A 22328-nucleotide genomic window follows, 5' to 3' on the forward strand; every position below is an offset into this window, starting at 1 on the left:
ATGGGAGTGAACCAACTAAACAGTGCACAAGTTTCCCCCAGATGTGGACCAATGGTATGATTTGACCTAAATCCACTGACATTTCTTTGCAGGCTAGTACAGTGGTACCTCGGTTTTCGAATGTAATCCATTCCGGAAGACCATTCCGAGTTCTGAAAAGTTCAAAAACAGAAAACTCAATATGGAAGCTATGGCATGTTCGACTTCCAAGGTGTGTTTGAAAACCGAAGAATTTACTTCCGGGTTTACAGAGTTTGAAAACTGAAATGTTCGTCAACAGAGACGTTCCAAAACCGAGGGACCACTGTAACATACCATCCCCAAGAATACAGGATTTCATAACAAAGAGCTGTATGCCGAGCTTCCCTTTTCGGAATCTACGCTTTGATCTCAAAGTTGATGCATGAGTGTGCAGAAATCCATAGCAAACCGTTTACCTCCAGTAAATCGAATTCAAAATGCTAGCAGATGCCGTTCAACTGATTTTTTTCCCTTCCCTAAACGCCTAAAGTAATAAAGGAAACGTGTTAAGAAAAAATAACCAATGAAAAGGCCCTTTCCTTAACCACACCCTAAAACTTTCTATTTTAATTATTATTACAGAAGATCTAAAGTGCTTTTGCCATAGAATAAAAGATGTGGCTAAATATACAGCAGGTGTAGACAAAGAGGATAGAGGAGTCCACTTTAACTGCTCTAAAGGAGTAATACGCTAATGAATTGTGCAAACCAAACATTTTCCATGTGCCAGGAACTGTGTGCAGAAATGTACACACGAAAACTAACACATCTGGAGCTTTTAAAAACAATTCTTTAATTACTAAGAGGCCGCATAGATGCTTACATTAAACAATGGAGATAAAGGATCTAATCCTCTAAGCGCTGCTAATGCACATCTTCTGTATATTTCAGTGGGGCTTGCAAGTGTGATGAAGAAAGGATGTGTAGCAGTAGTGGCCGGTGGATGGGCCATGGCAGTCCCATTGAAACCGACAAGAGTGTGCTTCAGCTGTGCTTGGTGGATTGTGCTCAAGAATTGAAACATGTGATTTCATTCACAGGATGCTGTGATCTAACTGTTCTAGCCAAATTATACATTTAAAACAAAACATAACTGTACAGAAATTTACAGACACACACCTCAGATTGAGAGCCACAGTTAAGTGCTAGAAGCATGGAAACAGATAATTAATAGCTAGCATACTACACAGTAATTCAAGTAATCTTCTTTAATTCAAAGCTCAAGCAAATGAAGATGTTTCCTGCAAAAGCACGTTTCAATCAGCAAATTGAAATCAGCAAATGCCAGGGGCATGGAAGCCTCCTTGTATGCAGCTTTGCATGTGCAGTAGGAGGAGGCTGGATCGCTCCCTCTTATGTTTAAAAGGGAATTATTGGACAGTTTTATAGTAAAAGATAGCAATCCTAAAAGCACTTATGTGCAAGTAACATAATGTAAAATAAGGCTACTTGTAAGTGGATTAAGAACTAAAGGCAACAACTATTGGTTTTAAATTATTCTGCAAATTTGGAATCAAGTGGAAAAAGGAACCTGCTGTAATTTTGAATAACTATATGCTAGCAATTCAATCAGATATGACCGAAAGCTCCTAAAAAAATCTCTTTACCGGTCTTTAAAAAAGCATGCACTTTTGGATTTTTTAAAAAGGTAAATTAATCTCGAGATATAAACACAACGGTAGATGCAATTTCTCTTCTAATTCTAAAAAAAGGAAGAAAGAAAACCAACATTCAGCAGTTTGCCAACACAGGGGCTTTCAAACCCTCTTGTGAAGTTCAATTACTTTGCCTTTCTTTCCCTCTATTAGGGCAGTGATTCACAATAAAAAAGTTTGCTGTGCTCTTTGGAAACTTGGGCTCCTGCTAACGTGACCGACTTTTTATCCCTGGTTGTGCTAACTGTGCAGGTCTCTGGACTTAAGAGCTCAGATTTGCCTCTATTCATTGCACAGAAGATGGAAAGTAAACAACCGTTAAGAAAAGTGTTCCTTTTGCCAAGGCGCAGCGTGAAGTGGCACAGCCTCTTTATGCAAGAAGTGGAACTGTGTTTACTAACACGTGGCATTGTTCTCTGGTCTTGTTTGGCCTTTGTAAGAACAACCCCCTACGTTTGGTTTTTTTTTATTTTCAAAAAAGTAATAATTAGGCCCCCTGCCTCTTTTATTCAGTCCTGGAGAAGTTTACAGATACACAAGAGAGCACTATGTTGCCAAAGATACACTGAATGCACTGCGCATCCACAACACGGTGTATTTTCTATTAACAAGGTGTACATGTGCTTTCAACGTGTGAGATTCAGAACATCGTGGATGTTAAGAGGAGCTAGAGGGATTGTTCTTGTCTCTTAAGCCAAGGTCTCAGTGTGTATTATTTCTGAATACCATAACAAGAACAAGGATATACATTAACTGCTGGACTTTTAACCGGCAATAGAAGTTTGTAAAGATCTCTATCGATATGTGGTTACAATAGCAGACACACAAGTTAAGGTCAGGCCACGGTTTCCAATGACATTCACAGGGACCGAGGAGAATGGAAGAGGGAGACGAGCGCCTTGGGAGCCTTCCGGGGACGAGTCGCTCACTGCGGAAGAGCTTTGAGGATTGCGTTCACTTCTTCCGCAACTGCCGTCAACGCAAACTCAAACTGTTCCTGTAGATAGAACAGTTGGGATTAATGTTCTGGAGCGTTTCCAGGAATCTTGGTGAAACATTTAGCAAAATATCTAGGGACTAACTGTACAGAACAGAACAACAACAACAAAAAAGAGGCAAAGAAGAAAATGTCCTGAGATTAAGATTATAGACTCAATGTGTGCCCACCGTGTGGCTGAATCACTGCAGCTCAGAGTGACCTTAACTACAAATAACTCATCAGCACCATTAGTAATGCTAGCTATTAGCCTAGATGAATGGCCTGTGAGCAGTGATCAACCTGGAAATCCTGCCAGTTTGTATGGGAAAATTGGACAGCAAAGCATAGGAAACAGGGAGCGTAAGATAGGAAACAGGCCTCAGACCTAACATAATCAACGAGACACGTTGTGTATTGCTTATAGATACATATATACGATCCTCTCTTTCTTTGAGAGAATGAGAGCAGCCCATATGGGGCTCCCAATTATTCATTAATTTATTATTGCACTTATATCCCACCTTTTTATTGAAGGAACTCAAGGTAGTGTACATGGTTCTCCCATTTAATCCCCACAACTGCCATGTGAGGTGGGTTAGGCTGAGAGGCAGTCACTGGCCCCAAGACCACTCTGTGAGCTTCACTGCCGAGTGGGGATTTGAACCCTGGTCTCCCAGGTTGTAGACTGACACTCTAACCACTATACTACAAGGACTTTCCCTCCACCTGAGATACAAAGCACACCCAAAGCACATTTTAAACACATGACTTTCCCCCAAAGATTCCTAGGAACTGTAGTTTGTTGGGAATTATAGCTCCGTGAGAAGGAAACCACAGTTCCCAGGATTGTTTGGGGGGAAGCTACGTGCACTGGATGAGCTTTAAATGTGTAGTGTAGATCTGCCCAGACTCTCCTAGTTTCAACACCGGGTGTTTATAGAACAGGGCTGAGAAACCTGTGGTTCTCCAGATATTTCTGGACTGCAACTTGCACCAACCATAGCCGGCATGGTCAGTGGTCAGAGCTGATGGGAGTTCCCCATCATCTGGAGGGGGTGCAGCGTTCCCAGCCCTCTTTTAGGCCAATTATTGTGCAACTGTGTCAGAAGATTTTCAGAGGTTTTACTACTTAAACTCCGGGAATTGCATGCTAGCAGCTCACTTCCAAGATTCTACATGTAATCAGATGTGTATGTCTATCCTTATCACCAGGATCCAGATGTACATAACATAAATCACTAAAAAATTTACAACCATAATTGAGAGACTACTTGGAAACCATAAATGCACCACCTCGGGTTTCGTAATGGAAGAAAGGTGGGATATAAATTTAAGGAGAAAATATGTGTTCGTTTTATGTGGATTGCAAAGTGTCTCCCCTGTAACCTCTGGACCCCAAATATAGGGAAAACAGTCATGATTAAAACAACTACAAACATATTGAAAGGGATCATTTCCACCAATCAGTGAGCTATGAAAACGTGGTGCAGTGTCTGCTTGTAAACCCAATGTCACTGCTGTTTATTTTGCCTAGAGATACACTCTAATTGGCATTTCTATCCTGATTTTTAATCCACTGTTTTAAATTACTGTAAGAGGCTCATCCCTTATTTGTATTCAGCTGGGAGAGAACATGGTTTGTTTAAATCTATCACATGTACAAAATTCTCTGGAGACTGCCCATTACTGGCTCATAGCCAAATATTTAGAGTTTGCAGTGTCCTTGGCACAACAAAGTAATTTGGGCAATTTTAACAAGGGGATGAATAGTTAAAAGGAAGGTGAGCAAAACCTTGAATCCATTTTTTTAATACCAGATCATCAATAACTTTAGCCTGATACTATTGAAGTCCTTTCAAATATATTTTTTTAAAAAAGCTTTAGCCCAGAGCCAATCTGTGACTACATGCAAAACGTAAATGAATAGAATAAATCGGAATTCTAGATCATACTCTAATTGTGCTCTTAGACATTTTTTAAAATTGTTGGGTTGGATCCAATGGCTGCCTGAGCGGAAAACAGCCTGCACAATCATACTTTCTCCTCTGCACCCTTGGAAAAGCCATTCCAGAGAGTTGGGTCCCCACTCTGAACAGGATGGGCTGTGTTGTTATAGGTCTGCTGCAGAAGGTGGGGGAGAGTCACCTGAAACTGGGTGGAGGAGTCTTGCAATTTCACACAATCCCTCCAGTCTACTACAGTCCTATACAACAGAGCTTACAGTCCCCAACCACCCTCTGGAGAAGCTTTATGAAGGCTATAGGGCTGCAGAGAAGTGGGCAAGACATTTGAGTTGTGCAAGTGGTCTTCTACTTGCACAACTAACACACACAACCTTCAAAGAGGTTTGCTGGAACGTGCATCTCCCAATGTGGCACAACTTTACATTTACTTATTCAATTTGCGTAAATAATCTATTATTACATAACTTTATTATTTTTATTTCAACCTGTTCTGTCTCCCTAGTGGTGGTTTTTCCTATCAAAATCACTTTTGGAAGTGATAATGGCTTGGATCCTGACTCCCATTAACATACTTCCTACTCAAATAATGGAGCTCTACTGCCTTCCACTTCCCACTCTAGTCCCTTACCCAACTTCCAAAAACCTGCTCTTGAGGATTAGGGAAACCTTCGGAACAGCATGGGCTATGGCCCTAGCAGGAAGAAGGAATAGGTGAAAACAGGAGACCCACACTTGCATACGCAGAAGTGTCACGGCATGAGAAGAAGGAAGTTTTAGATCCAAGCCAATACATACCTGGTACTATATTACTCCTGTGGCCTAGTAGTACTTCTACTTAAGACTTATAACTTTTTCAAACGTATTTCTTTGACATATTCCATCAACGTAATGTTTAACCTATTTTGTCCTAATTTGAGAATCTTGTCTTGAGAGCCAGTGTGGTGTAGTGGTTAAGAGCGGTATACTCGTAATCTGGTGAACTGGGTTCGCTTCCCTGTTCCTCCACATGCAGCTGCTGGGTGACCTTGGGCCAGTCATACTTCTTTGAAGTCTCTCAGCCCCACTCACCTCAAAGAGTATTCATTGTGAGGGAGGAAGGGAAAGGAGAATGTTAGCCACTTTGAGACTCCTTCGGGTAGTGATAAAGCGGGATATCAAATCCAAACTCTTCTTGAACTCCAGCCTTCTTGCTAAGTATGCTTGATGAACCCTACCATTCAGATAATGGTCACTATATTTTCAGTGAACTTGCATTATTTTTTTAGGAAGTAACCTATCCTTGAAGATTAGGAAACTGTTTTCTTCTGAACACATATTTTCTTTAGCCATCTAAAGATTGCTATATTTAACATTTCAATCCAGATCAACAGTAAGAATTTTCAGAAGAAAAAGCAAACACAAAAGAATGCACTTTGTGTTAAATTGTGCCCTATCCTCCTTTTCTTTTGGGAGAACTAAAGCAAAGTATTAAGGTATTTAACCCAAGTGGATTTATTGACAGTACCTTTGTCTGGACCATGCCAGGTCTCTGGTCTCTCAAGTGCTCCAGAGTAGCAGCAATATCAATCTCTTTAGCACCTGCCGGAAATAAAAATAAAATAAATCACCAATTGGACTGAGTTCAAAGTGATGATAATATATGCTCCATCTGTCAATCTCCTGCTACTGGATTCCCTTTGGGCTACGAGCCCAATTGAAAATTATACAGTCATCTCTCAGCAGACTTGGCATGCTGCTCAAGAATTGGCATTCAGAAACGCAGGAAGAATAAAGCCAAGGGTAGCTTTGATTAGCATTAGTTATTTTTTTGAGGAAAAAATGATAAAGAATCGTTAAAAGATGTCTGTATTGATGCTGACAGGCAGCAAAATGCATTTATTGACAATTAACTCAGTGTTTCATTCGTAAATGTATATATTAGGGGTGTGAACTGGCCTCAGGATTCATTTTGAATCTGTGCTTTAACCTCCCCCCCAAAAAAATCTGTTCCTAGGTTGCTCTTGTCTGTCTGATTTGAGTCCTGAGCCACTCTGTGTATAACAAGATTTGTGTTCCACATTCACTTTCTTGGCAAAAGTGGGTAGAATTTGCAGGCACAGAAGCTCCTCAAGAGTAGATCAAGGCTGCCAAATAGGCAGACAGCTGTAGGGTTCCGCCCTCCCCCGCATGGCACCTTTAAAGTTTATTTTAAAAAACCACACACACACACAGAGGAAGGGTCTGTATTTTTTCATTTTCTGCCATTGGACTAAAATACTAAAATCCATTAGATTAATATTTTTGAGTGGGGGTTTGTGGCTTGATCTTTTGTAACTTAAAACAATTGCAAGGTGGGCATTGTACTAGTTTTCTTGCTTGTACATTTTTTAAGAACATGAGCAGCCAGTTTAACTTTCTGGTGCTTCCTTTTGTTCTCATATAGGCACTATAAGGTAAAGCTGCCCCAAATGCGGTTTGCAGAACGCTGATGAGTTAAGGAGATTATATATATATATATAATCTCCAAAAATAACAGTAAAAGTTTTTTAAAAAAAACATGTTTAATGACTTGAGAACTATTTTCCCAGTTGTCCTCGTTCCAGGATTCAAGATCATATCTGAAATTAGGGTCTTTTTTTTTTTTACCACAGTGAGGATCCATTTATGCTTACATTAAACCATTATTTTTCAGTAGTGATCTTTGCTTTGTTAAGGCTATTGATTTGCCTAGCATTGTCTCATTTTCTCTTGTCGTGCCTTTCCATGTGGCCTGGGGGTGTGAAACACACAGACTAAACTGAAGACTCATAAGATCCTACATAAGAAACTCTCACTACTCACATTGTGAACTATACAAAACACCACACACACAAAAGTAAATAAATATTTGTGGCGGATTTACACAACCAGTTTAAGTGTAAGATTGCAATGCAAAGTGGTAACTTCTTTTCTTGCTGTGGTTTTTTTAAAAAAACACCATATAGTTAGCACACGAAGGGAGAAGATTCTGTGAGTTGTCTTAAGCGTTACTGGAACTTTAAACAAAATTTCTGCACTAAGAACAACAGAATGAAGCTACCAAAGTGGACTAGATCCCATTTTGCTTGGTGGTCGGGGAAAGAAACTACATTCATAAATGTAGATTTAAGCCCTCTTTCCCCTTGTGTGGTAGGGAAGCAAGAAGTCTGGCATCAAGCAGCTGGCACAGGGATTACCGAATCTCAGGAGGATTAACAATTCTGGCCTGTAGGAGGGTCACCAGAATTGTATGCTGTGTAACCACATGGTGCTTTCAGGACAAAGCCTACAAAATTCTGAGTGACGCTCACTTTTAGTAATGTGGAACATTCAACAGGAGCTAGTTACTCCTTTAGTGTGGTATAGTGGATATTCACTCTACTTTAGCCTCAGCTGTTGCAAGGATAAAGTAGGATGATCACATATATTCCTTCCTGAGCTTGGAGGAAGAGTGAAATGCAAAATTAAATTAAAAACCAATTAACATAACCCTAGATGGGCAGATAAAACTATGGGTTATAAATTGTCCTAAGTTTCACAAAAATTCAGTCATAGATATGATATGCAGAAGATATTATTAGGATGGGAAGACAATGTAGGAAGAAAAATGCTAGGATATTAATGCCTTTGACATTACTGGGGTGGGAGCTGTAACATTTAAAGGCCTGGTACCACATGAGCAGGACCATTTGCAATGGTTCTTTCCACCCAGCCATAACCCCTGATGCTTGCTGGGTGATAATTATGTGCATGATCAGACCCTCCCATATGTTGCTGAGCCTTTAAATGGTGCTGCAGCAACGTGGGACTTACCATAATACCACTGCTGTAAAGGCTACCATTTAAACTTTTTATTCCTACTTTGTTTACATATAAAGTTCACGTTGAAATGAATGGCAGTACAAAAGGCCCAGTGAATTACCTACTGCTCAGGTTGTATTAAAACTACCTGTTTCTTTTTCAAAGAAATTGTCAAATGTAGCAGCAGAGGGTACACCTAGCAGATGTGGTGCTGGACTCAGAAGACTTGGATTTCAATTAATTCCCAGCTAAGAGACCGATCTTCCCATGTCACCCTGAGGCACTGACTTAATCTGCATTTCAGACAGCTGCAGAGTAATAATCCTAGGTGGGAACAACCAAACAAGCTCTGCTGTCAACACCATAAGTTTTAGCTGAATAATTTGAGTTTTTAAAAAAATGTTCTTTGAATAATTGGGGGGGGAAATGGGAAATTTTATTTATAGAAGCATTTTGGTTTAACCCTCATGGTCTGGGTGAGTTTATAATATATCCATTTGCAGAGGAAGAAGCGATACTGAGGAACGCTAATACCTTCCATGTCCACACATTTGTATCATACCCTTCCTGCCAGGAACTTATGGTAACATAGAAGAGGTTGCGAACGTTCTCTGGAAGCCGAATGTCCAACACGGCTTCTGAATGTGTGCAGGAAGCTCCTGCAGCCAATTGGAAGCTGTGCCTTGGTTGTCAAATGTTTTTGGAAGTCAAACGGATTTCCAGAACGGATCCCGTTCAACAACCAAGGTACGACTGTACACTGTACACTGGAATCATAGAATTGTAGAGTTGGAAGGGACTTTGTTGTTTGTCTCTCCTAAAATTTTTACGCATAAACTCTCAATCTTTCTTTTGTGGATTTCTTTACAAGTGTACACACCCTTTACGTGTAATCCTACTTTCCTTCCTTTCCTGTTTGGTCTATTTCTTTTGAGCAGGTTATACTCCTCAGTTCTTACATTCTAGTCATGAGTCTCATCTCACCAGGTTTCAGTAATGCCTGCTAGGTATATTTGCCATCCTATATTAAAGATCCAATTTGTCTTGCTTGTTTCCCATACTTTGTGCATTAGTATAGAGATAACTGAAATCATGAGTCATTCCCTCCAGCCGCTTACTTCTTGTAGTTTCTTGCCCTTTGGCAGGTTTCTGGAGCACCACCTCAGTTTCCTGTGCACCAGTGAAGCTATTATCCCTAGTACCATATGTTCTTCTGCTGTCAGTAACGTTGTCTCTCTCCCTCAGGATCTAGTTTAAAGCTCTCCTGAGCAGGTTCATGAGACTCTTAGCAAACACATTCTTGCCAACTACTGTGATCTGTGGAGAAAAACTACTTTAGGAGCTTTGGCTACTTCTGTAGTGAAAAGGAGCATGAACTATGGCATGCAGGCCTCAGAAACTAGTAAAATGTCAATAGGGTCAGGAGGTACAGCTCCTGAACTCTCATGTTCATCTTATTCTGAGCCCTGTTTCTCTATTCCCTAGTTCCTTTGAAGCAGAGAAATATATTAAAACATTACACATATATTTCAAGTTTACATAATTTGTTCCCATTTATGTAATGGAGTTTTCTGCTTGAAGACTTTGGAGTATTTTGGTGCAAATATTTCTATTAAAATACTTTTGTATGTTGGAGAATAGGCTGTTAATTGGATCCTGCTGCCATTTGGTGCTCCTTAATGGCTGTAATAGCAGGTATTATGTCAGGTTTCAAGTTGGTGAAGATCCTGCGGAATGACCTTTATTTTACTCAGGTTTCACAACACATAAAAGCTGTGCTAAGTTGGGCAACTGGCTGGTTTTCGGGCACCTCTAACATTCACAGAGCACTTCCTTTGGGGGTGAATTAAGTTACAACCAAATCCTGTTCTAACAGCTTTAGGGTGCTTTGAAAATGTGACATTCCATGTGGAACTTAAATATGCATTGAATTTATTTTTCCACATTTGTGTTGACTAAAAGCATTTGTTTCTTGATAAATACAGTATTACTTGGCCAGCCCTTTCATGAAGATCTTCATTATCAGTATTCTCTGAAGCAGCCCACCCAACTCCTGCTGCGAGACAAGCAAGTACATTCATATGCCACAAAACTGAGAGCCCTTAAAAGGTCTGGATTAAGCAAGAAGATCACTAACTCAGGCCAATTCTGAGCTGCATCAAATGTCAAACTTAATTAGCATACATAACGCTATACAGAAATTTTTCACTGCTCCATTTTCTTCCTTGCAGCTACCATGAAAGCTAGCAAGAAGAATCCCATTTAGGATATGCTAACCACACAACAAACAAAACAAAATACACAGAATGCCCAGGAAATTATAAAACAAAATTCCGAAGCATTAATTTAAAGAGTCAGTCATAAAACATGCCCTTCTGAGCTCAGTTCAATGCTCTTTTGAAACTTAACTATGGATTGCAAGACAGATGTTTTGATGAAAATGCTTGCCTCCTTCTCCAATCTTTTGTATGGCTGTATCTTTAACAGACAACACACAATTTCTACTGGCAGTGTCTGTTATTTACCTCATAAATACAACTAGGTTTTGCATGCAGAAATGTTGCCTGCATCCTCTACAAACTTGTCTCTTCTGTTACTTCAGTCCATGAGATTTCTTATTTCCAAATTGATTACTATTTCAAACTTATTGATATCAGCTCATTCTTTTCAGAATCTTCTAAAGCTCTGGAAGTCTTTATTCTCCTTCTAAAGATATTGACTGTGTGTGATCAATTCAAAGGTCCCAACCCTGAATAAATGAGGCAGTTTTTCTAGTTTCTGCTGTTAACTCTTCCTTTCTAAATACCACAGGGCGGGGGCGGGGCGGGATCTCTATTTTTAACTGAAATAAATAAATAAATGATCAGTAAATTGTTTTGCTTACTTCCAGTGAAAAGAAAGTCTTGGATAACTGTTCAAGGAGGTATCAACTCCTTGCAGTGCATGATCCAGCTTCTTGCTCAAATGGTTCTATTTTGCTGAAGTTGTCTATAATAATGTTTGGAAGTCTGTGTGTGCCTACAAATTTCTCTACTAGAATCTGCGACTTTTCATCTGGGTGAGTCACGTCACATAGGTCTTTGGAAGCACCACTATGGGCTGATCAGTTCTGCAAAACCTTCTCTTGTCCAAACTGCATCTTTACATATTCCACATTTGACATCACATGACATCATCAACAACAAATTATTTATACCCTGCCCATCTGACTGGGTTGCCCCAGCCACTCTGGACGGCTTCCAACATACACAAAACATAATAAAACATAAAACCTTAAAAAGTTTCCCTATTCAGGGTTGCCTTCAGATGTCTCCTAAAGGTTATATAGTTACTAATCTCCTTGGTAAAGTAAAAGTAAAGGTAAAGGACCCCTCGGCGGTTAAGTCCAGTCCAAAATCAACTATGGGATGTGGTGCTCATCTCCGCTTTCAGACCGAGGGAGCTGGCGTTTGTCCACAGACAGCTTTCTGGGTCATGTAGCCAGCATGACTAAACCATTTCTGGCACAACAGGACACTGTGACGGAAGCCAGAGCGCACAGAAATGCCGTTTACCTTCCTGCCAGGTACCTATCTATCTACTCACACTGTTATGCCTTCGAGATGCTAGGTTGGTAGGAGCTGGGACAAAGCAATGGGAGCTCACCTGGTCATGCTGATTTGAGCTGCTGACTTTACAATCGGCAAGCCCAAGACACTTGGCGGTTTAGACCACAGCACCACCTGCATCCCTGCTCATCTCCTTGACATCTGATGGGAGGGCATTCCACAGGGTGGGTGCCACTACCAAGAAGGCCCTCTGCTTGACATCAGGTGTCAGGTAGGTGGGCTTGGCTTGGCTGAAATGGCCTCGCTGCTTTAACCCATCTGAAAAATACTACCATGTTTCTGAACTTGCTGGGAGTATTTTCTAAAAAGCATGCTTAAAAAAATATTAAATAGTCTTTATCAGTCAAAAACTAAAACTATCTTCCATGTTTGCATTTGAATACGGCTTGAGGCACAGTTTTTACTGTGGTTGACTATCTGTTGAAAAAACAATATTGCATAATTGTGTTAAACTGGCTAACTCCATCGTCACTTAACGTTACATTAAAAGCAGCTCACTCACATAATGCCTTTGTAAATATATAATAAGTTTTTGTTGAACGCAAAGAGCTATTTTGACAAAACTGCAGCCGCAGTATTTCAGAGAACATAGAATGTTCTTACTTGAAATGACCTAAAATTGGCTTGTGAAAAATATGCCTAAAAATGAAAGCAAGATTCAGGCTGTTTCTGCTGCTTTCACTTTTTTCCTCCATCGAATAACTGACTGGGTCTAATGAGCTACAAAGTTCAAGGCTTAGCGATTCAATAAAATTCAAAACCTAGAAGGCAAGACAGCTACTTTTTAGAACAGAAGACTTTTCTCCTTCTCCTTCTTTGTGGGCTTCTCAGTAATTATGTCTCTGTGCCAACCCACTCATATCCTTTGAACTATCAGATCAATAACACTGCGTATTTCCCCCAGAACTACATTGTAAAATATGGCAATAAAAAAGGCCTATGCAGATATTTATTTGGAAATTGGATCTCGGAAGCAAAAAAAAATTATTTCAGATTTATAAAACTCTGTAAATTAATGATATTTCCACTACAACATTACTGATTCACAATTTTAATTAAGCCAACACATGTGGGACAAAAAGCAGCATAGAAACATATTATTGAGCTTAACTGGATTTCAGACTTGTGAATCAGGCTTGTAAACACGGCTCCATATTGCTTCATTATACTCAGACATGGGTGGAAAGAAATAAGGTATACAGGAATTATGCAAGATTCATTTTTTTTAGCATGTGAGCATAGCTGTGTTTTTATGCTTGAACATTATATTGTAAAGTACAGTATGTGTTTTTAGCTGTAAGTTCTGTGAGATTTCACAGGGCAAAACAAGCAAAATACATAAAACAACCCCAGTTTATAAGTTGAGGAAGCAGCAAGCGATGACTGAGAGTGAACATCACTTCACATTTTTATGCTACAATCCTATATGCATTTGTCAGGAAGAAGCCCCATTGAACATAGTGGGATTTATTTTTATGCATAGCATTGTAGTAGTTTTATTTTAGTTAGAAAGGAGAGCAAAGGACTTGCAGGAAATGGGACTTTTGAGGAAAGATTTAAGAAGAGGGAGAAGGGGTACCACATTGGTTTTATGGGAGAGAGTTCTAGGAACGAGGACAAAGATAACATGGTACGCAACTTAAGTTTTAATCAGAATACATCCACTGAAATGAACGTGACTAAGCTAGGTCCATTGATTTCAATGGATCTGCTCTGAGCAAGACTTAACTGAATACCACTCAGTGACTTTGAGTGCCAGGGTCTCTTCACACTGCCTTTTATTCCATCATCACAGCTGCAGGCCTGATTTGTCTTCCAGTTTTGTAATCTGTACTCTTCCCTAACTCCCATTTATTTCAAGGTGCTTGCATAGGTAGCATGGACTGTTCCCTCAGTATTCATGGCAGACTGCAGAAAAAGAAAAGTGGTGTGGGAAATTTGGTATCAAGAGTCTTCCTCCTCTCTTCACCCCCCCCCTTCAAAAACCAACATTTAATGATTACAATGGTAAAGAATGGTACTTCAGACCAAATGTAACTTAATGCATGAAATGAAAAGACCACATTGTAAATAAAAAGTGCATCATAATTCATCTGAAGTGTGCACACATACATATGTCCCGCACCTCTGCCTCACAGAGAGTTGCAGCAAATCCCTCATGATGTTGTATGAGAGGCCAAACACTCCACAACTGCATTATGCAGCTGTTTGAATAACAAAAGGAACTAAGGGCCTGGAATGTATGTTCCCAGCACAGCTCTCCTCCAGCCATCATGAGATCTGTAAATATACCCTCCTGCTACACAACACACAGAACAAAAACACCTGAAACACTTAATATTAGCGGCAACTATTATTGGAGTACTCCTGTGCTAACCATTTATATTAAGTGAAGGTGAATCTCTGGTTAGAAGAGAACCTGGACTAATGAGAAACTCATGAAATCTTAACTTCAATATCAACACTGGGAACTAAAAACAAACGAACGCAAAACCCATTGGGTTTTCCCCTTCCTCTTAAAATTCCGTAAGATCATTTAAAATGTGATTTTTCTTGTTTTAAATCAAAGGCAGGATTAATAGCAGAAAATATGAACTTCTAAAGAACTGAAATATAAGCATCGGTGCCTTGTACAGTCAGCTAAGGGAAACGGTTTTGAACATAGAAAAGTAAATTATGTGAAAAAGGAGTCCCTTTTCCTAAACATGTGCCATTTAAAGAGCCACTGAAGAGCCAAAGCATCTTACTGATTGCTTTTCACTTTCCCACTGCTGAAACTAAGTGGTGCTGTATTTACTTTGATTTTAAAATCCATTATTGCCTGCTTTCTAATAAACCAGAGTGTGGAACAAGAACTCAGATTACTCTTATTCTTAAAAGTCCCTTTTTTTAAAAAAAAGAACACAAAACCTGAAGGCCTTAATCCTTAAAAGCACTCCCTCCCCCCATCTCCCCCCCTCTTTTCCCTAAAACATGTTAGCAGATGCTGTCCTTGCAGCTGGCCCTAGACTGAAAGTGCACTTACATTTTTATGTTTAGAACTGAAGGACTCTAAAGTTAGTGTTTGCACCACAGATAAAGCAACGGCAAGGGTATTCATTGGTACTTGTGCAATTCATTCTTTAAGAAAAGGAAATGGAAAGAAAGATTTCATGTCCTGGACTTCAGGCCTTTGATCATTTGATGAGCGCTGGATTCTCAACCTGGGCCTCAAACTTCTCAGGCCAGACAAAGGAGGGCTAGGCCTCACAGACCGGTCCCTAGATTCCTGTCAGAACAAAAACTTTGGCTGCCTCACAGTGTGACAGCCTGGGAAAGGCCCACCTCAGCAGGGCTGAGATGCCCGCTCTGCCCTTTGATCTTTCATTTAAACTGCCCAAAAGCACCAGGTCAGGGATTTCAGACTGCACACCCCCAATGGCAGAGGGGTGCAGGTCAAGAACAAAATGGGGCTGACCAATCTGAAAAACCCTGCAACTCTTTTCTTTGGCCAGTTTCACATGACTTGTCTTGCATTGTGCCACACTAAGCCCACACTTAAAATGGAATTTGACATTACATGGTACAATGGAGTCAGTAAATGGCATTCTTTAGAGCTCTTGCAACAAAGTCAACCCTTCCCTTAAGTGGTTGAAAGCTCGAAGCTAGAAAATACTACTTGTTTACTATTCTGTGAAGAAAACAGTATGTATTTTGCAGTTTTGCTTTCATTGCAAGCTCTGATGGGAAAATGGAATGAGCTTAACAAAAGTCTAATAAATGTGGCATGTCTGCTCCCTCCCTCAGCTCAATAACTTTGATACAGACAGATCAAGATGCTACTTGCAATTCAAATGTTCCAAGCAGATGAAATGCCTTTTTTTTTTTTTTGCACAAATGGCAAAAGATCCTCAGTGAACTGTTTCATTTTGTTTTTTAAGGGGGGAAAATTATAACGTAGCGCAGCGCACAGAAAACACAGTCATACCGGACAAGGCATACATGGCAAGGTCAAGTTGCCCAAACCAAAAATGAAGACAACGCCCACATTCTCAAATAATAACATAGCCACCAGTATTTCAAACATGAAAATAAGAGACATCCCTATGTATAGATAAGCTCAGAGGCATTGCCTAATGGACAAAAGGTAGATGAGACCCTTTTAAGACAGGACCCACACACTTTGTGCATAACGCTAAAGCAAACCATTGCTAAGCATGAACACATGATTGTTTGGATGCTTGGCTGCTTTGCGACCCCTCAGTCCTCCTGCTGCTGTGCAACCCATTAAAAATCCATGGTTTGGCTTTGTGCCACATCTGATCCTGGGTTCATAGTTTGACTCACACTAGACAATCCAGGCCACCCTACAGGGAGGACTGGGGGAGGCCATGATTTCTGCTGTGACATCTACATGTTCGCACTTAACTATAGTTTGGCTCAACATTACACGTGAACTGGGCAGCAGACAGGGCACAAGAAACAAAGAGGGCACAAGACAAAATTCACTCACATGGCACACAAAGGTACGCTATATATCCCACCTTAATGGTGCAATCCTGTGCACGTCTCTTAAAAATTAAGTCCTGTGGAATGGGACTAATTTCCAGGCATGTATAGGATGAGATTTTTTTGGGGAAACCCCATATTCTAGATCATCTGGTATCCTAATCTTTCAGGATCATTGGAAATAAGGCAGAAAGCACTGTAAATATGTTAAGATACATTATTTATGATTGAACCAAGTTGTTGGGTGTCCTGCTATGCATTACTTTTGATATATGCAGAATTTCTCATCACACAAAGCAGTCTTTGATGAGTAGTTCTGTGAAACCAAAGACTTCATAGTGCTGCATCTACGAAGTTGAACCGATGAGAGGTTTTTTTAATGTTTAAACTATCTGAAAAAAGTGTGCTTGAGGAGGGGGTGATTTTCAGATAATGCAGGTTAGATTTCTCAACAATCAAACCACAGTATTCCGTAAGCAACTCAAGAGCAATCTCTCTTCCTCCAAGGGTTTCAGAGTAGCATATGTAGAGCAAACAACTCTTGGAACTGTGAAATCGAAGATGGAGAGGAAACCAACATTCTTTGAAAGACTATAGTGATAGAACACTATAGTTTGGTGAGATACCTTCACACCTCAGTTTCACCAAGCATAGATTACTCTCATTGATGACTTTACCACATGGTGATGATGCCCGAACTTTTCCCACATGGGAATCTGTGGCAGAGAAAAATTACACAATGTTCAGGGTAATAAAGCCGCCCAGAGTGGCTGGGGAAACCCAGCCAGATGGGTGGGGTATAAATAATTTTTAAAATGTTATTGTTGTTGTTGTTATGGTATTCTTATTAAATCTGGCCCTAATAGTCAATTTACAGAAAAAGTTATTTACATTTAAAGTAATATACTTTGTCAATCTCAAAGCTTTAGTGGCATATAAATATACTTTTGTCATCTTCATTGCTTGGGCCTCAGTGAAATGATCATCAGTGATAGGTCTTGCATCATTATGAAGTGGAATAGATTGGGATTGCAGAGTTCTGTGTTCAACTTTGTAGGCAAATTTTCTTATGCTGATTCCTAGGGCTTCCAGCTAATATAAGAGATGTTCAGGGATGAGGTGAGGAGACTAAGCACCAGTGGCTTCTTTAAAGGGGCAATGATTAGACTGTTTTCCTTAGGGCAGAAGCCTGTAAACTGGTTCTGCCCAGGCCACTTGGAAAGTAAATAATGGGAACTTCACTATTTCAGTGCAAAATTTGGACACACAGTTTATTATCAAGAGCAGGCATCCCCAACCTTTGGCCCTCCAGATGTTTTGGACTACAGTTCCCATCATCACTGACTACTGCTCTAGTTAGCTAGGGATCATGGGAGTTGTAGGCCAAAACATCTGGAGGGCCGCAGGTGGGGGATGCCTGATCAAGAACAAAAACAGCTTTCCTTTTTCTGCTAACTGCAGGACATGGTTTGCAGTATTTTATTGCTACAATTTGTTTTCTCATACATTTAATGGCTAGAGCATTTAAAAAAATAATTTGCTTTACTGGAAAGAGTCTGGTATGGGACATAATAGAGCTCTGTATTGAGCTGTTTAGATGCTGACTGTAGAACACCCCCCCCCCCCGGATGATACCCAGCTAAATCATGTTCAGGGTCTGGTCATGAGTAAAACAGGAGATCACCCTATGGTTTTAACACTACTTGGTATTTATTAGCACATATGTTATTAACTTAATATTATGGTTCTCGTCATAAAGCAACTATTAGCCGCATCATTATCTGCTATGATGAATTGGACTGCATTTCTACAGCCTAAGGTGTAATACAAATCACTGAATACTCCTAGAATCAGTTGTTAATTCCTATACATGCCTTGGGGGTGCAGGTATCATTGGGAAGAATACAGCATTCCTCTCAACACAGATATCCAATATGCGGTAAATATATAAGCCATTGCTTCGCCTTTCAGTATTTAGTATTACTGACCTCCTATCACGCAAGCTAAGCTATCAGAAAGCAAGCAGCTAATCTCATTCAACACTATTTTAGACATGCTTGCAAGCTTAGGCGTGCCCACCTGATTCTGCCCCCCCCCCATTTTTACCATATCCCCATGTCATGTCATAAACTGCTTTTAAAAGTCCCCTCAATTTCAAAGTGCATTGCCCTGTAGCTTAAAAAGCTGCTCTTCAAGAAACTCTAGCTTAAAATCCCCATGGCCATGCAGAATGAGCTATGCTTTTCTGCCCGTGTGTTAATTAAGAGGCAATACAGAAGCTGTAGTAAGAACATAAGAAGAGCCATCAGGCCAATGGGCCCACCTAGTCCAATGTCCTGTTCTCAAAGTGGCCACCCAGATGCTTGTGGGAAACTGGCAAGCAGGACCTGAGCACAAGAGCCTCTCCTCTCCTGCAGTTTCCAGTAAGTGGAATCCAGAAGCATTATAGCCTCCCAACTGTGGAGGCAGAGCATAGCCATTGTGGCTAGTAGCCATTGATAGCCTTCACCTCTATGACTGTCAGAACTGCCAGCTGCCTTGAGTTGCGGCGCTCAGGAGAGGTAACAGTCCAGAAGCCCAGCCATATTTTACACTCTTTATTGCTTCTTGGCGTATTTACAAGTAGTTCAAAAAAGCGATCCGATCATCACGGAGAGTTGTTCCGCCTGACATCTTTCCTCTTGTGGTGGGGCCAGCACAGCCACCTTCCCAGACCCCTCCTACTTCCCCTGTGATGAGAGGCACTGGCTCTCGGAAGTACCCCCTCCCTCTCAGAATCACTCCCCTCTGACCCCCCTTCTTCCCCTTCCCTTCCCTCTGAAGACGAAAAGCTGCTGATCAAAGGGGATCTTTCCCGGTAACCTCCCATTCCTCCCTCCCTCGCTGTCTGTAGTTCCCTGACAATGACATTGCCCAATTCTCTTTCAAAGCCATCTAAGTTGGTGGCTATAACGGCTTCCTTTGGGAGCAAGTTCCATAGCCTATGTCCTGGATGAAGAACAGTCTTTTCTCTGTCCTGAATCTTCCAACATTCAACTTCACTGGGCGCCCATGTATTCTAGTGTTACGAGAAGAGAAAAACATCTCCCCTTTCCACATGCCATGCTTGGAACCAAAAGTGCTGCACCAACAAGTACAAAATAACCCCTCTGCAGCACCACGAATCCAACTCAATGGTGTAACGTTGGAAAATGTCGATCACTTCTCCTACATAGGCAGTTATCTTTCCACAAGGGCTAACACTGATGCCAAAATCCAGCATCGCCTGAGCTCAATGAGTGCGGCTTTCTCCCAATTGAAGTGCAGAGTGTTTGAGGACATTTGCAGGCAAACCAAAATGCTTGTTTACAAAGCTATTGCACTACCAACCTTACTATATGCTTGTGAAGCATGGACCACTTATAAACACCATCTCCAACTCCTTGAAAGATTCCATCAACGGTGTCTCCAAAAAAGTTTACACATCACTTGGGAAGACAGGCGAACTAATATCAGTGTACTGGAAGAAGCAAAGATCACCAGTGTTGAAGCAATGATTCTTCAACATCAACTTTGTTGGACTGGTCATGTTGTGCGGATGTCTTCCAAAGCAACTACTCTATTCCAAACTTAAAAATGGAAATTGTAATGCTGGTGGTCAACAAAAGAGGTTTAAAGACTGTCCCACGGCAAATCTAAAAAAAGTAGTATAAACACTTGACAACTGGGAAACACTGGCCTGCGAGCAATCCAGTTGGAGAACAGCCTTTACCAAAGTTGTCATGGGCTTTGAAGACACTCAAGCTCAGGACGCAAGGGAGAAATGTGCTAAGAGGAAGAGACGCTTGGCAAATCTACACCGTGATCAACTCCCACCCGGAAACCTATGTCCCCACTGTGGAAGGACATGTGGATCCAGAATTGGCCTCCACAGTCTCTTATGGACTCATTGTTAAAACCGTGCTTATGGAAGACAAAGAAGAAGAAGATGCCATGCTTAACTTTATAGACTTCTATCATGTCACTTCTGACTCGCCTTTTCTCTAAACTAAGAAGTCTCCAATGCTGCAGCCTTTCCTCATATGAGAATTGTTCCATACCCTTGATGATTTTGGTTGGCCTTATCTGAATTCTTTCCAACTCTATGATACCCATTTTAAGGTGAGGCGCCCAGAACTATACACAATATTCCAAATGTGTTTGCACCATAGATTTGTATAACTGAATCATGATAACAGTAGTTTTGTTTTCAGTTCCTTTCCTGATGATCTCCAGCTTTCTCACAGCAGCTGTGTCACACTAGGTCAACATCTTAATCAGTCACCACCAGTTCTGACCCCCTGAGAGTATATGTGAAATTAGGAATTTTTTTTGCATTGACATGCATCACTTTATACTCAATTGCATTTGCCATTTTACCACCCATTCACTCAGCACTCAGCACTGAGAGATCCTTTTGGAGTTCTTCATAATCTCCCTTTCTTTTTCATTATCTTGAACTACTTGGTATCATCAGCAATCCTGGCCACCTCACTGCTCACCCCTAACTCTAGATCATTTATGAACATGTTAAAAAGCACAGTAGTGATCTCTTGGGAGAACTCCACATTTTGCACCTTTCCAGAGTACTATTCCTAGTCTCTTCTTCCTGCTACTTAACCAATTCCTGCTGCTATGCTAAGCTTACTCAGGAGTCTTCATTGAGGGACCTGGTTGAAAGCAAGTACACTATGTACCAAGTGAAAAGTATTCACCCCGGCTTAGCTTGGTTCCTGCTGAAGTGTCTTGTGGGGGGGCGGAGTGTTTCTTCCTGATGCCATGTCTAACAGAAGCATGACATGTAAAAATAAGCTGGTAAATCTTTTCCTAGCTTAATAGTAAGTAGTGAGAAGAACTTCACTAGCACAATGTGTGTGTGTGTGTGTGAGAGAGAGAGAGAGGGGGGGGGGGAGGGAGGGAGGGAGAGAGAGAGAGAGAGAGAGAGAGAGAGAGAGAGAGAGAGGTAGTGGTTGATGTTAAAGAGAAGCAAGAGAAAGGCCATAAAATAATGTTATATTGTTTAATATAATAGAAACTCCCGTGACCTAGTTGATGTGTTCTGTAGCTTCACCGGAATACTGTGGAAACTTCCTGACTAAGCAAGTCAGTCACATAAGAGGAAAGGAGGCAGGGAGCATAAAGAGAAATATTTCAAAAAGGTCAAAATATTCTACTTGCATATTTCAGTTTTCTGTCATCTTCAAAGCAAGAGAAGCCCTTGAACACAAATTACGGTCAGGTGAATGTCAACTGCTGCATACCACACAGAGAGTGAATGTAGGGCAAAACGAAATAAATATTTACTGCGTAGTTCATAACATTTTTTGCCAATAAAAGTTATGTAAATTTGTGAAAGTACAAATCCAACCACACATGTGTGAGATTCATTCATATAGAGCTCCAGGGGTTGAAATTCTGCTTCATTTTTAATCACTGTGGACATCGGAAAAACAAAATAAAAAAAAGCCCCGAGAACATTCAGGCGAGGGTAAAATTTGCCTCTAATCTATCTGAGGCCCTTTTTGCGAATATTGCGCCTGCGTTGCCATGACAACGCCACCACATCTCAGAACTCAAAAAGCGACAGCACTTTCGATTCTCACCTTTGGCCATTTTATTGAGAACCATGTCAATTAGGATGTAGGTTCCACTTCTTCCCGCACCGTCACTACAGAGAGGGGGGGGGAGAGGGGGAAAAACAACAATAGCCCATGATCAATTCAACATGCTCAAAACCCCGACAGAAATGCGATGCTGGAAGTAGAGTAGCATAAAGGGCTGAGTTGAGGTGGAAGGA

General features: G+C 40.8%; 1 protein-coding gene across 1 annotated transcript in view; it reads right to left on the minus strand.

Moving 5' to 3' along the window:
* Positions 1-793: 793 nt before the first annotated feature.
* Positions 794-22328, minus strand: part of PTPRN2 (protein tyrosine phosphatase receptor type N2) — a 608972-nt gene continuing 587437 nt past the window's right edge. The window contains exons 21-23 of the mRNA XM_053409492.1: positions 22135-22199; positions 6124-6197; positions 794-2673 (exon numbers count right to left, since the gene is read on the minus strand). Coding sequence (XP_053265467.1) covers positions 2602-2673; positions 6124-6197; positions 22135-22199 — 211 coding nt within the window. The 3' untranslated portion in view covers positions 794-2601. The remainder of the gene's footprint in view (positions 2674-6123; positions 6198-22134; positions 22200-22328) is intronic.

Source organism: Podarcis raffonei, chromosome 12 (assembly GCF_027172205.1).
Source record: "Podarcis raffonei isolate rPodRaf1 chromosome 12, rPodRaf1.pri, whole genome shotgun sequence".
NCBI lineage: Eukaryota > Metazoa > Chordata > Lepidosauria > Squamata > Lacertidae > Podarcis > Podarcis raffonei.